The 12,704-nt window shown below is 41.5% G+C and overlaps 1 protein-coding gene across 2 annotated transcripts; it reads left to right on the top strand.

The window, feature by feature from the left end:
• The first annotated feature begins 7,243 nt into the window (after positions 1 to 7,243).
• LOC306788328 (histone H3.3A) lies at positions 7,244 to 10,722 on the top strand. 2 transcript variants are annotated; one of them, XM_079283809.1, is made up of 4 exons: positions 7,244 to 7,394; positions 8,639 to 8,782; positions 9,184 to 9,337; positions 9,422 to 10,722. In XM_079283809.1, exons 2-4 carry the CDS (start codon positions 8,655 to 8,657, stop codon positions 9,548 to 9,550), a joined length of 411 nt encoding a protein of 136 aa, XP_079139935.1. In that variant the 5' UTR covers positions 7,244 to 7,394; positions 8,639 to 8,654; the 3' UTR covers positions 9,551 to 10,722. The 2 variants fall into 2 exon arrangements, with proteins under 2 accessions (XP_079139935.1, XP_079139936.1); XM_079283810.1 differs by lacking the exon at positions 7,244 to 7,394 and having other exon boundaries at positions 7,508 to 8,782.
• The last annotated feature ends 1,982 nt before the right edge of the window (positions 10,723 to 12,704 follow it).

Raw genomic sequence — 12,704 nt, 5'->3', positions numbered from 1 at the left:
GAGGCCGGGTTGGAGTCCCGCAATGTGCTAAATAAGACCTCAGAGAGGCCGGGTTGGAGTCCCGCAATGTGCTAAATAAGACCTCAGAGAGGCCGGGTTGGAGTCCCGCAATGTGCTAAATAAGACCTCAGAGAGGCCGGGTTGGAGTCCCGCAATGTGCTAAATAAGACCTCAGAGAGGCCGGGTTAGAGTCCCGAGGCGGGGTTGGAGTCCCACGCTAAATAAGACCTCAGAGAGGCCGGGTTAGAGTCCCGCAATGTGATATGGAGAATACAGCGAAAAAATAAAATAAAAATCACCACATTGGATTAATAAACGGTTGTTTGCTTGGCGGACTGGCGTGCATAGGCTGGGAGACGCTCTGGCTTAGTTTGTGCATTGCTGGGTCAGCAAGATAACTTGTTTAAAAGCAGTGTTTTGTAGCTTGGCGGACTGGATACTTGTGGCTGAAGGGGCTTAAAGCGGCGTTTTTTTGTAACTCTTTGGGGCATGTTGTTCGGGTCGAGCTCAGCTTACTGTTTAGAAGCAATCGTGTGGGTGATTCGGAGAAGTAGGATAACAGGCATTTGGTGGAGTCGGGCGGACTGGAGAAATATCTTCGGGTCTGATAAAGCTAAATAGCCTGTTAAACCAGAGGCAAATATAAGGGTGGACTAAATTGGGGTTCCTTGAAAAAGGCAGTTTTTGCCAATTAAAATGTGATCAACTTGGAGTGTGCTTAGAGAAGAGAGAGAAGTGAAATGTATAATGAGTTTGTTGGACAAAATATACTGCTGTCTCTGTTTCTCTGTCTCCCACACAATCTGAGTTGTAAAAGGTGGAGATTGCACATGTGTTCTGGTACGAGGACCAGGAATGGTGTGAAAGGACATGTCTGACTGGCAGCAAGTCAGACTCAATTCACTGACTTAAAAAACACCGATGATCCTGGCAGCGGAGCTGGTTACACCCACTGAGACAGCGGCTGCATTAACCCCCCTTCCCCCAAACAACTCCACAACCCCCAACCGGAAAGGACAAAGGCACTGGCAAGCTGAGCGGTGTCATGGACAGTTCTCTTCACCACCCACACGAGAACGAGCTCCCTGCACAGTCACTGCACTCACAGACTCAACTGAAGTGAAAAGCAAATTCCCCACCATTGGACGACGAAGAAACACCCAGAACTATGTGACCTTAGAGGCACAATGTGTTGTCTGCTGTTTTTAGCATGTAATTTGTAACACCTATTCTGCTTACACATCATGATGACACCTATGTGTAAAGAATAATCATTTTCCCTCAACAGCTTGTACTTACTTTAGCAATGCCACACGAGAACTGTTATAAATGCTTTTAATATACAGGGCAACCAGTTATGAGTGGATGATGCATTGATGGATACAACTGTTTCATGTACTCACTCTGAAGAGTGAGTAAAGGGGGAATTGTGAGGGTTTTAAGTTTTATTTCATGCATTCAGTGTCTGTGAGATGGGGTTTGAGGAATGTGCAGGAGTGGGGGTGGTGTGAAGGTGGCAGGGAGAGGTGTGAAGTTTAGGACAATGGGGCATAGGCCCAGGTGGGGCTTGTTGGACTTCAGCCAATCAGTGAGCTGATCGATGAGCTGAGGAATGCAACTTTGAGGGGACAGAGGGTTTGAAGCGCTGGGGGATTTCAGATCTTCTGCTGGCCACCGAGGAGGCAGACCAGCCTTCTGGGTGGCTCGGATTGGATCTCACATTTGATTTTATATATATAGGTTTGTTTTGTTAATAATTGTGTGATTCGGTTTGTAACTGTTTGTATCTGTTTTTATGCTTCTTGGATAATAAATCCATTTGATTTTTACTTTAACCTGCTGTTGTGTTTTGGAGGCGACTGAGACAGCATGGCTGCAAGGGGGGGGGGCGATTTCTCCCTGTGTCCAGAAGTTGTGGCCTTAACACCACCCAAACTCCTAACAGGTTAACTCATGTCATGCTCACATGGAATGTTGTAGCCAGGTTGCATAGCGCTGGAGCTGGAGGCCGCTTCGGCGTAGTGCTGGCTCAAAGTCACGGGTATCCCTTTGTCTGTAGTGAAGACAGTAGGCAGTGGGACTGGGGTTCCATTGTGAGCCGTCACAGGTGGAGCTTTGTTTGGACAGTAAGGATCAGCCGACTTCCGATGAGGGGTGCTCGGCAGTGAATGATTGCCTGCAAGCAACAGGAAGAAGCAAAGCATGACAACAACCTGTTAGACGGCCACACGATGAAACGTGAAAAACACTGGATTGTGGAGTTAAAATGGCAATTTAGATGTTCGTATCATAGTTATTCATAGTGATTTTCAATGTTGGGGTTTATGGACCCTTTCCAATTAGATTTTTGCAGTACTGTTCACTGTAACACTACAGGGAAATGTGTGACCATTACATTGTGTTTTCACTATCTAAAGCTACTTCCCCACTGACAGTCATGCGGTGACACTTGCCTATTTGACCATATTTATCTCCGCCACCACAGCATCCACTGTATCGGCTCGGGGGCCGAGGCTTCACCTCAAGACCAGCTTTTAGCTTGGCCTTGTTGTCGACGGTCAGTCTCCTCAGACTCGCCACAAGTTCGGGGTGGTCCCGCTTGAAGTTCGGGTGGTAGTAATAGCGATACTGCACGTCGTTGTATGTATTGGACACCTTGAAACCGTACAAATTGAGATTACGGAGAAAGCTCGAAAAGTTGGCCGTTTTGAAGGTGGCGGTGTTGTTCGAGGCGCTGCTGCTGTTTCTGGGAGACAGGACCTGTTGCTCGACGAGGGTCTGATCAATGACGACTACCAGTCCATCTTTGTCCCAGCAGATGGCTTCATTTAACGGGTTGTTCACCAGACGCCATAGCTTGGCAGGAAAGTTGTTAGTGTTGATGCTCTCGGTGACGCAATCTTCCACCACATCCATGCTTGTGCCTGTAGAATTGGATAAAAAGAGGTAAAGTTAGTGAAGCCTCGTCTGAATAACAGGCCAAGCGTCATCAGTTTACGTTAAATAGGTTGAGGTCAATCTTAGTTAGAAAGCTAAGTTGCTTCATGACAATATAATTAACTGATAACGTTAGTAAAGTAGCATTAAATTCCTAATTAAAAATGACATGTATTCAACACACAAATTAGTATATTTCAGTATGTTACAAGTATATTGTAGCTGAAAAAAGGAATCTACTCGTAAAGTGATGTAAATAGTGTGGTTTATAACTGTTCCACCCAAACTCCTAACAGGTTAACTCATGTCATGCTCACATGGAATGTCGTAGCCAGGTTGATTTTCACCAGTGTTGATGCTCTCGGTGACGCAATCTTCCACCACATCCATGCTTGTGCCTGTAGAATTGGATAAAAAGAGGTAAAGTTAGTGAAGCCTCGTCTGAATAACAGGCCAAGCGTCATCAGTTTACGTTAAATAGGTTGAGGTCAATCTTAGTTAGAAAGCTAAGTTGCTTCATGACAATATAATTAACTGATAACGTTAGTAAAGTAGCATTCAATTCCTAATTAAAAATGACATGTATTCAACACACAAATTAGTATATTTCAGTATGTTACAAGTATATTGTAGCTGAAAAAAGGAATCTACTCGTAAAGTGATGTAAATAGTGTGGTTTATAACTGTTCCACCCAAACTCCTAACAGGTTAACTCATGTCATGCTCACATGGAATGTCGTAGCCAGGTTGATTTTCACCAGTGTTGATGCTCTCGGTGACGCAATCTTCCACCACATCCATGCTTGTGCCTGTAGAATTGGATAAAAAGAGGTAAAGTTAGTGAAGCCTCGTCTGAATAACAGGCCAAGCGTCATCAGTTTACGTTAAATAGGTTGAGGTCAATCTTAGTTAGAAAGCTAAGTTGCTTCATGACAATATAATTAACTGATAACGTTAGTAAAGTAGCATTAAAAGGAGCTTATGGTCTAACTAACAGAATGTCCCGGTTCCGACACTTTTCGTTAATGCTGACGATACATATGTCCCAGGTACGACCAGTTAAGCTAACGTTACACTTATGAAGTTAATTAACTTAACTTTAATTGGACTTTCGTAACATTCATGTTTCAAACTCCCCATACTGACACACTTAACTTTAAAATAACTTGGCTTCTAACGTCATTAATAATGTCAACTTTAAAAAAATACATAAAATGCTGTACACAAGACCTGAAAATGCTAACTTTTAGTGTTAACGTTACTGGTAAGCTAAGTTAGCATTAGCTAACGTTAGCTCCCCAACTAACAGTAACTACTCTGAATTGTAATGATCTTTTGCGCAGTCAGGTTTGAGTAAAGTCGCATAGAATTATGTCGACATAGCGTTGTATTTTTTGGGGGTCATAACACACCAAGAAAAACCGCCATGAGAGGTGAACTGTGACTTTACCTGGGTCTGCAAACTCACTCCGGATCTCACAACCGTTGAAAGTTCCCGAACCGTTGAAGCTGTTGGAGTTGTAACGTTCTTCGGTAATAAAGCGCTCGAGAGGACAGTTTATGACATGCATCGTCTGACGCAGGTGTGTTCATTAGAACACGTCTTTTTGGGGGGAGGTATTCAAGTCCACTGCTACCATTTAAAAATACTCCAGGATAAGTTAAAGTCCTGCATTCCGAATATTACTTAGGTGTACAGAAGTATTAGCAGCATAATAAACGGGTCAAAAGTAAACGCGACCCTTTTGCAGACTTTTCCCTTCTGTTTATTATATATTTTACATAAAATCATTGGCCTGTACTCATAACAGAATATGGAAGTGCTTTTCACAAATAACGTCGTGCTTTTCAAAGATATAAGACGCTTTGGATGAACATTTTTTATTTCATAAAGTCGTATCAATCGCTGTCAAACCAATGCAGTCGAGTAAAAGTAGTGTTTCACTCTGAAACCTAGAATTAAAATAACAAGGTAGCAAAACCTTCTCATATTGATAATTAACGTGGATGGATAGATGGATATTCATGTGCCAAAATGTAGTAAAAGTAAACTGTGCGCCATTGAATTTTTATTTGGCATCGTTGAATTGTATTACAAATCTCAGTATTGATCCAACATTTTCCATAAAAAATAATAGCTAATGCTAATGATAGGTGATATAACAGTAGTATTGACAATAATGATAATAAAGAAAACTATAAATGAAAACAGACAGTGTCACAGTTCATTTTAAAAGCATGTAGTTATAGTAAAATAAACTAAAAAGAAAAACCGACAGAGGGAGACATTTTGTGAATGTTGGTCGTGGACTAACTATTTAATGTAACAGAGAAGATTAGTACGGAATGTCTGATCCAGAGGAAAACGTTTTTGTTCATAAATTGTGAGTGTGAATCAAAGGGCTATATCATGGAGATAATCACTGCAGCATTATCAACAGTCAAGGGAATACACAGGATCTTAAAATGTACCCCATGACACACAGGAGCCAGTGAGTCCAAATGCTAGAATCTGTTTGGATTAAAGTTAGGCATGTGATTTTTTTTGTTTCTTAAGTATCCATATGGTCTTCATTTAGAGATACAAAAAAGTAATTATTCTCCACTTCTCGGTTTATCCATCCATAATAAGTAGTTGCTTTTGCATTGAAACATCTATTATTTTAGTATAATCAAAACGTTTTCACTGTTCTGGATCCCGATGGTTGGAATGGTTGAATTACAAGTATGCATGACCAAATACATCAGTCAACGTTTAGTATTTGCATGCTACGTTTCAGGACATAGTGGAACTAATATACTGTATGTGACTATGTATAACAACTCAAACATAATCCCTGTAACTGAAATAATTGTTTTAAATAATGGAGGTATAACTATTTTTAAACAGGCGCACAATATGGACCCCTCTGCTGGGTCAACAAGGCCCTCGCGGCTCGCAGTCGGTGACGTAATTCCCCGGCGACTGGAATGATTGAAAACATTAATCCGGTTGATATTTCAGTATTACACCAGTGTTTTGTCCGGGAGCTGGACATAATGGCTTTGGAAATGGTCCCCAAAGACCTTCGCCATCTGCGAGCCTGTCTTCTTTGTTCTTTAGTGAAGGTAAACGCTCAAACTAGCGTCCCTGCTAACGTGTAGCCGCTTCCTGCGCGCTGTATTTGTCTTCTGTTGTCAAACAAATGAATGTAAGCTCTAAAGTAATGCTTTTACTGTTACCTTTATTTACTTAACAATACCAATACACATACTGAACCCGTTCCATGGTCTAGTTTGTTCGTCTACTTACTAAATTCAAACGTATCCTGTCTGTTGGTACGTGAAGTAGCTTGTGTGCTACTTCACATGTTTGTATCCATTCTTGGCTCCCTGGAATGACAGTGACCCACAAAACAGAATGGTACCATCATTCAAAACCATAAAAAAACACCTGTGTTTACCCTACTATAACATGTCAAAATGGCTGCTGTGAAAAGGGTCTATAACATAATTAATCCTGGCCTCTTCTCATCCTGGCGACTGAAGTCCTTCAGTCATGGGCTTTCTTTCCTCTTCATACTTCCTGCATGGAATCAGGATGTCTCCTTTTCTTGAGACTGATTATAGTTTGTTTTCCGATGACAAATAGTGTAGCATTCAAGTGACCAAGTGTTAATCTGCTCATGATTACTGTTATAGTCTGTTGATTCCACCAGTCTTATTCGTACCCCACCTACTGTATTTACCTATTTTATGCGTCTTCTTTTTGTCACACTATCCGATACTGTTGCCACCGTTTGCTTATTTACCTCCAAATATCAACTGAAAATAGTTGCTACAAAGGTAAAGTATAAAAATATAATAAGTGTAAGTATAATAACGTATAATATGTTATGTATGGTTGCTGTTTTACATCAAAATAAGGTAAGAATCTTTCTAACTTGATCAACATTTGTCGAATTGATTATCAAATTGATATCGGCCATCAAACAAAAACATTATAAATCAGTGGTGGAAGAAGTACTCTAATTACTTAAGTACAAGATGCAATACCACAGTCTAGAAATAGTTACAAGGTAATGCATTCAAAATAATCGAAAAAGCCCAGTACCTGAGTATGGGCATAATTATGCTCATATATTGTGCCCGATTTCTGGACCCATTTTGTTCTGTGATTTGTATTGCGCAATATTGGGCTAAATACTTAGGTGAAAGAATAATAGTTGTTGCGTTTCTAGTATCATTGTATTAAAAACAACGTTTGGGACAAAAAGTTACTGTTGAGGACATTAAGTCGGCTACAATGTTTACAAATGTTGGCAGTTGCATTGTGGGAGACAGATGATTGACACGGCCGCCATTTTGCTCCTGCTCTCTCTGCTTCCATTGTGTGAGAGATAGTAAATATCTGACACTGCCAGACAACCACAACTCACTTGTGTTCTCGCGAAGAAAAATCGCTAAATTCAGCCTCGGTAAGTCACATTTCTGTCATACTTTTTAAATCGTAGAATAGTATTCACCTTTTTGTAAAGAAAATTAGACGGATAAAGTTGTTTTTGTGCTGAAATGGCGTGTTATTTCGACGCGGTAGAGAGGAGAAAAAGCAGCTACCCAGATGCCAGGCTGAGAGAAACACGGCTCAGTACTTCCACCGAGAGAGCAGCTCCACTTTCATGAGCGGTTTACACTTCGCTGTTCTGCTTTAATACACCATTGACTCTCACGCGGTGACGCTTATTTGATAGCTGCACTTGTCTCCTACGTTTTGTCGGTAGTCTCGTGTGCACACGTTGTTTGATTTTGAGGTAAAATATCAAAGTTTCCGTCCCGCTCATTGCCTGTGTATTGGTAGGTTAATTTGGGTCTGCGGCCATAATCTTGCGGCTTTATGGCTGCTCGTCCCGCCCTAAAACCCAGAGGACTGACACGCCATTGGTCCTAAATTGCGACACAGCTACGGCGGATTGGTGTATGTGAGAATATGACCAGTTTAGCAGTGTGATTGGTGTGGTCTTTATCCAAAACTGTTTGTATTGGCTCGGGACGGTGTGTCTGCAGCTGACAAACCGGTGAAAAGTTTTCCCAGGAGGTCAAATATGATTGACCATCAAAGTCCCAATCCTGTCCCCCTAAGCCTCAAACCCGGAACCCTCAGGGACTGGCTGACTCGACCAGCTAAATGGTTGAGTGTGAGAGAGATAGGGCTTGAAATGGTGTCAGCACTTTGCTGCAACATATCAAGTTACCATGATAACGTCAAACAACATGGCATACAGTTGTGGGTATTTATTTTATACTTTTTACTCCCGAATTCGTGAGATTGGGATCGGGACTCTGAGCTAGATCCTTTGCTACCTGGTACTGCAGGAAAACTAAAAAATAAGATTTTATGCAGATATTTGGGTGAAAATAGTGATGATATTAAAACAGCTCACAAAGTTCTCTAAATTCACGCTACACTAAAATGTTGATAATTATTTTATCCATATATTTTCGCAGCTTTTTGTGAGTTTTAGGGCTCCAAACATAAGCATTCACATTTAGGCTAAATATTCAGTACAGCGTTATCAGAGGCTGGCTTAGAAACCATCAGTGGACAACATGATTGTCAATAGGGTGTCCAAATAGCGGCTCTGAAACATGTCGGAGAGAAAAAGTATGAAGTATAGAGTGAACAACACTAATCATCCTGTTATATATTTGCGATTCCTTACAGGTGATACTTCGTCGTAATGGCTCGTACCAAGCAGACCGCTCGTAAATCCACTGGAGGAAAGGCTCCTCGCAAGCAGCTGGCCACCAAGGCTGCCCGCAAGAGTGCCCCCTCTACTGGAGGCGTCAAGAAGCCCCATCGTTACAGGTAATGCCACACACACACACACACACACACAGCCATTTCTGGGACAAATCTTAACATCACTGAGACCGTCTTTATCAAGATGAGATGGAGGGAAGAAGGATGTTGTAGTTTTATGTTTTAAAACTTTTTTTTAAACTGGATTTTTAACTGGAAAATCTTAAATCCAGCTTTATGTTTTTATACTTTTATTTACTAAAACCTCTTGGTTGCACAGAGTGACGACACTAGTACATTGGCAGCATTAAAACTTGATTTCACATTCACTGTACTGATCAGAAACTGAAATGGGGCTTTCTTTTTTTTCTTTAAGTGACAAAATGTCATTATTTGTACAGAAGATGAATCCTGATGAGCTTGTAGCGGGTTAAATTAACCTGCTCGAGCTTTGTTGTGTGTTTCAGGCCCGGCACCGTGGCTCTGAGAGAGATCCGTCGGTACCAGAAGTCCACCGAGCTGCTGATCCGCAAGCTGCCCTTCCAGCGCCTGGTGAGGGAGATCGCTCAGGACTTCAAGACCGACCTGCGTTTCCAGAGCGCCGCCATTGGAGCCCTGCAGGTGTGTGTTTGTGTGTGTGCACAAAATGTATTGATAAAGCTACATCAGTGTAATCTGTAAACCTCCCCCCCCCCCCCCCTGCAGGAGGCGAGCGAGGCGTATCTGGTGGGTCTGTTCGAGGACACCAACCTGTGTGCCATCCATGCCAAGCGTGTCACCATCATGCCCAAAGACATCCAGCTGGCACGCCGCATTCGTGGGGAGCGCGCTTAGACGGCCCTCCCTAATGTTTCACCTGTGTCCTGTTTTTTCTTAACCTGTCCCCACCCCCACTCCTTTATTCCACCCGCCTTCACCCCTCCCTGTCACCCTCCCGCCTGCCCAGCTTCTCAGTAGACTTTAGAGTAATCCTGATTCTGAAGAGATAGAAATATGTTGAAGTCTGGTCTCATAGGTTTTCTTTGTCTTCACCAAATGTTTTTTTAGGGTACCTTTTCTGTGCATGTAAAAGGTTTTGCAGATCAGACACACGTGCACACATAACTCAAACGTGCGTCACTGAGTGTGGGAAGTCCTTTGAGCTCTCCTGGATTCTTCCGTGGTGGGAGGCCAGCAGGTGCGGTCAGTGTGGCAAAACCGAGCTGAGGCAGAGGGACGTGGCCGAGGGGCTAGTCTGCTTAAGGGGAGCTGCAACTTCCACAGCAGGGTGCTATTAAAGCTAGTCCTGAGGCCCCCCCCCCCCCCTCTGCAGCCAGACGGCTCTCTGTACCTCTTCAGACCACCTCTTCCCCTCTGTAAGTCGCACTGGAAGGGGATGATGCTCTGTTGGTGTGGATGTGTGAGCGCTGATCTTTTAAACCACTTGTACTCAACAAACAAGTTGTTTTGTTTTGGTTGCTTAAGAATATTGATTATCGTTGTGAATATGGTGTCTATTTTTTTTATGCATATAACTCACGGATGAGCATCTCTTCTCTTTACCACTTCCAAAATCAGCAAATTAAGAGAGAAAAAACAATTAATATTGCCTCTGTGGTTATCTTTTTTGTTTGTTTGCAGTGATCTGATCTGCTATAGAAGAGCAGGAAGGGCTTCTCTATTTTCAAAGGCAACTTCTATTCTAATTGCAGTCACACGGGGGCGATGGTCTACTGTCTCTATTCAGTTCACACATGCTTCTGTCTATCTTTATCTCCACAGATAGACTTGTCACAATAGTATGAATTAACATTATCGTGCAAGTTACACTCTGTTTGTCTGCTGCTCTCTGTTGATCTGAACACATAATCTGTCCCTTTCTCAAAATTTGTGATACACAATATAACCTCATATTTGTTTTCTTTTATATTTTTCTTATTCCTCGAGATTTTCAGACGTATAAATAAGCCGATCTTTGTATTTTCCAAATTTCTCATATGGTGGTAATAAATAGGTGTTAAAACGAACTGATGTCCAGTTGGTGTGATTTATTTGCTTTACAGTGTTTCACTGTAAAGGTGACTTATTGTGACTTATTGGTCATTCAAAAGAAAGGTTGGATATGAGTAAGTCAGTTTTTGTCGTCTTTTTTTATCATTGTTGAAAACAAACTGTCTGATGTAATCCAGCAATCATCTTTCAATGTAATAAATACCTGATAATATGGCAATTTGCAAGTATACTTTATACTGCACTGTGTGTTGCTTCATGGTGAACTGATGAGAGAAGTACACCACACGCTGTCTCAACAGGAGTTTCCTTTAGTCAGCATATATCTGAAGCTGGAATAACGTATAGTGAAACCTTAAACGGGCAGTTTTCTGTTCGTCAAAGTTACACTTGGTTTACCTAAAGTGAATTTAACAGCACAGCTCACAGATGACTATGCATTGAAAAGGTCATTATATTGTCAATAATAATTCTTGCTCTAGAGTTCAGTTTGGATCAGAATGATCTGGAACTGTGAATCGTTTTTTAAAAGAATCAAACCTGACTCGTACTACAAATATAATTCGTATTAAACCATACATCTCTGCAACCATCGGACAGCATGCCCACACGTTAGACGTATTTTTAATGCTCGGACTGTGTGACGCTGGAAATGATGTGCAAATATTCCACCAGTTCCTGTATCCACTATGTGGCGCTAGAGAACACTCGCAGGCATGCATTATGTTGCTCTACTTAGAGCACAGACCACATCATGTAAATCGAATTCAGTTTGTCACATAACGCTGTCTTCCTGTTGCCGAGTCCCTGAAAACGTGAGAAAAGAAGATGTTTGTTTTAACATGTTTAAAGTGTATCTACCGTGGACTAAGTTAAATATATCCATTACCAATTGAAGAGTGGATTCTATTAATTAGGAACAATAAGTCATGTTTTATTGTTGCGGTAGGTGTGCTTAGCCCTGAGATAGGGAAACAATAAATGTCATATTTTGGATGGAGTCTGGTGTGAATACTGCAGGCTTGAAGAGCAAAAGCATGTTACCATAAAATACAAAATGTGAACATTAAACTTCCCTCAAGAATAACCTAACACTGCCACATATATGTGTAAATATTATTGTGATGTTTCTAAAATGATCTAAATAAATACCTTTTAGGTACAAAGATCTTCATGTGTATCAGCTGGAACATCCCACCCAGGTGTGGAGTGGACGTCAGGGAAGAGTGAGTTCATACTTTACATTTTAGCAACACTCATTATCTGAAAATATTACATTTCAAATTGGTCTGCATGCAAATTTGAAACACAGAATAAGCGTTAATTGCGTTTAAAGTCAAACGGAACCTTTTATCTTTGTGTTTCCAGCCGTGTGCGTCGCAGGATTCAGTCCGTCTACAAATGAAATCCTGGAGCTGCATTTGCCTCTGAAACTGTTCGCTGATGACAATAAGGTGAGAGATTATTCCAAACTTTGGGTTTTTACGTTTTTACAAACATCCACACGTCACTTTATGCATCTGCTGTGTGTGTGTGTGCGCGTGCGTGCGTGCGTGCGTTGTGTTCAGGGTCTTTGTGCAGCGGGACTTTAAAGTTGTCCACGGTGGATTCACAGACGGTCCTGTCCGCGTCCTCAGACACGTCCCATGAACGAGGTGAGAGGGAAACATTTATTCAGGAAGCTTCATTCCTGAGCTTTGCTTTATGGAAGTGAAGATAAAACACAGATAGAGAAACGTAAAGCCAATTCAACACCTTCGAAGAAGAAGAAAACCTAAGTTATTATTCCTCAATTAAACATTTAGTCTGTGAAATGCCCAAAATCATCTCAAATCTCAATCACAGTTTACCAAAAGACAAAGAACACAACAGTCAAAAAGTCAGAGTAATAATTTTAATATGATTCGAGATTAATCGTACCGATGTGTCGTTTCCTTTAAGTCAGATTTAACTGTTTGCATTTTGGGGACATCCGTCTCTCCAAAAAACACGAGGAAAA

The sequence above is a fragment of the Melanostigma gelatinosum genome, assembly GCF_949748355.1.
Source record: "Melanostigma gelatinosum genome assembly, chromosome: 14".
NCBI classification, from domain to species: Eukaryota; Metazoa; Chordata; class Actinopteri; order Perciformes; family Zoarcidae; genus Melanostigma; species Melanostigma gelatinosum.
This window is presented reverse-complemented; position numbering and strand designations above follow the sequence as displayed.

Coding starts and splice junctions, on each gene's coding strand:
- LOC306788328 (XM_079283809.1), top strand. CDS start 8,655: ATGGCTCGTACCAAGCAGACCGCTCGTAAATCCACTGGAGGAAAGGCT. Junction 8,783..9,183: donor AAGAAGCCCCATCGTTACAG/GTAATGCCACAC, acceptor TGTGTGTTTCAG/GCCCGGCACCGTGGCTCTGA. Junction 9,338..9,421: donor CCGCCATTGGAGCCCTGCAG/GTGTGTGTTTGT, acceptor CCCCCCCTGCAG/GAGGCGAGCGAGGCGTATCT.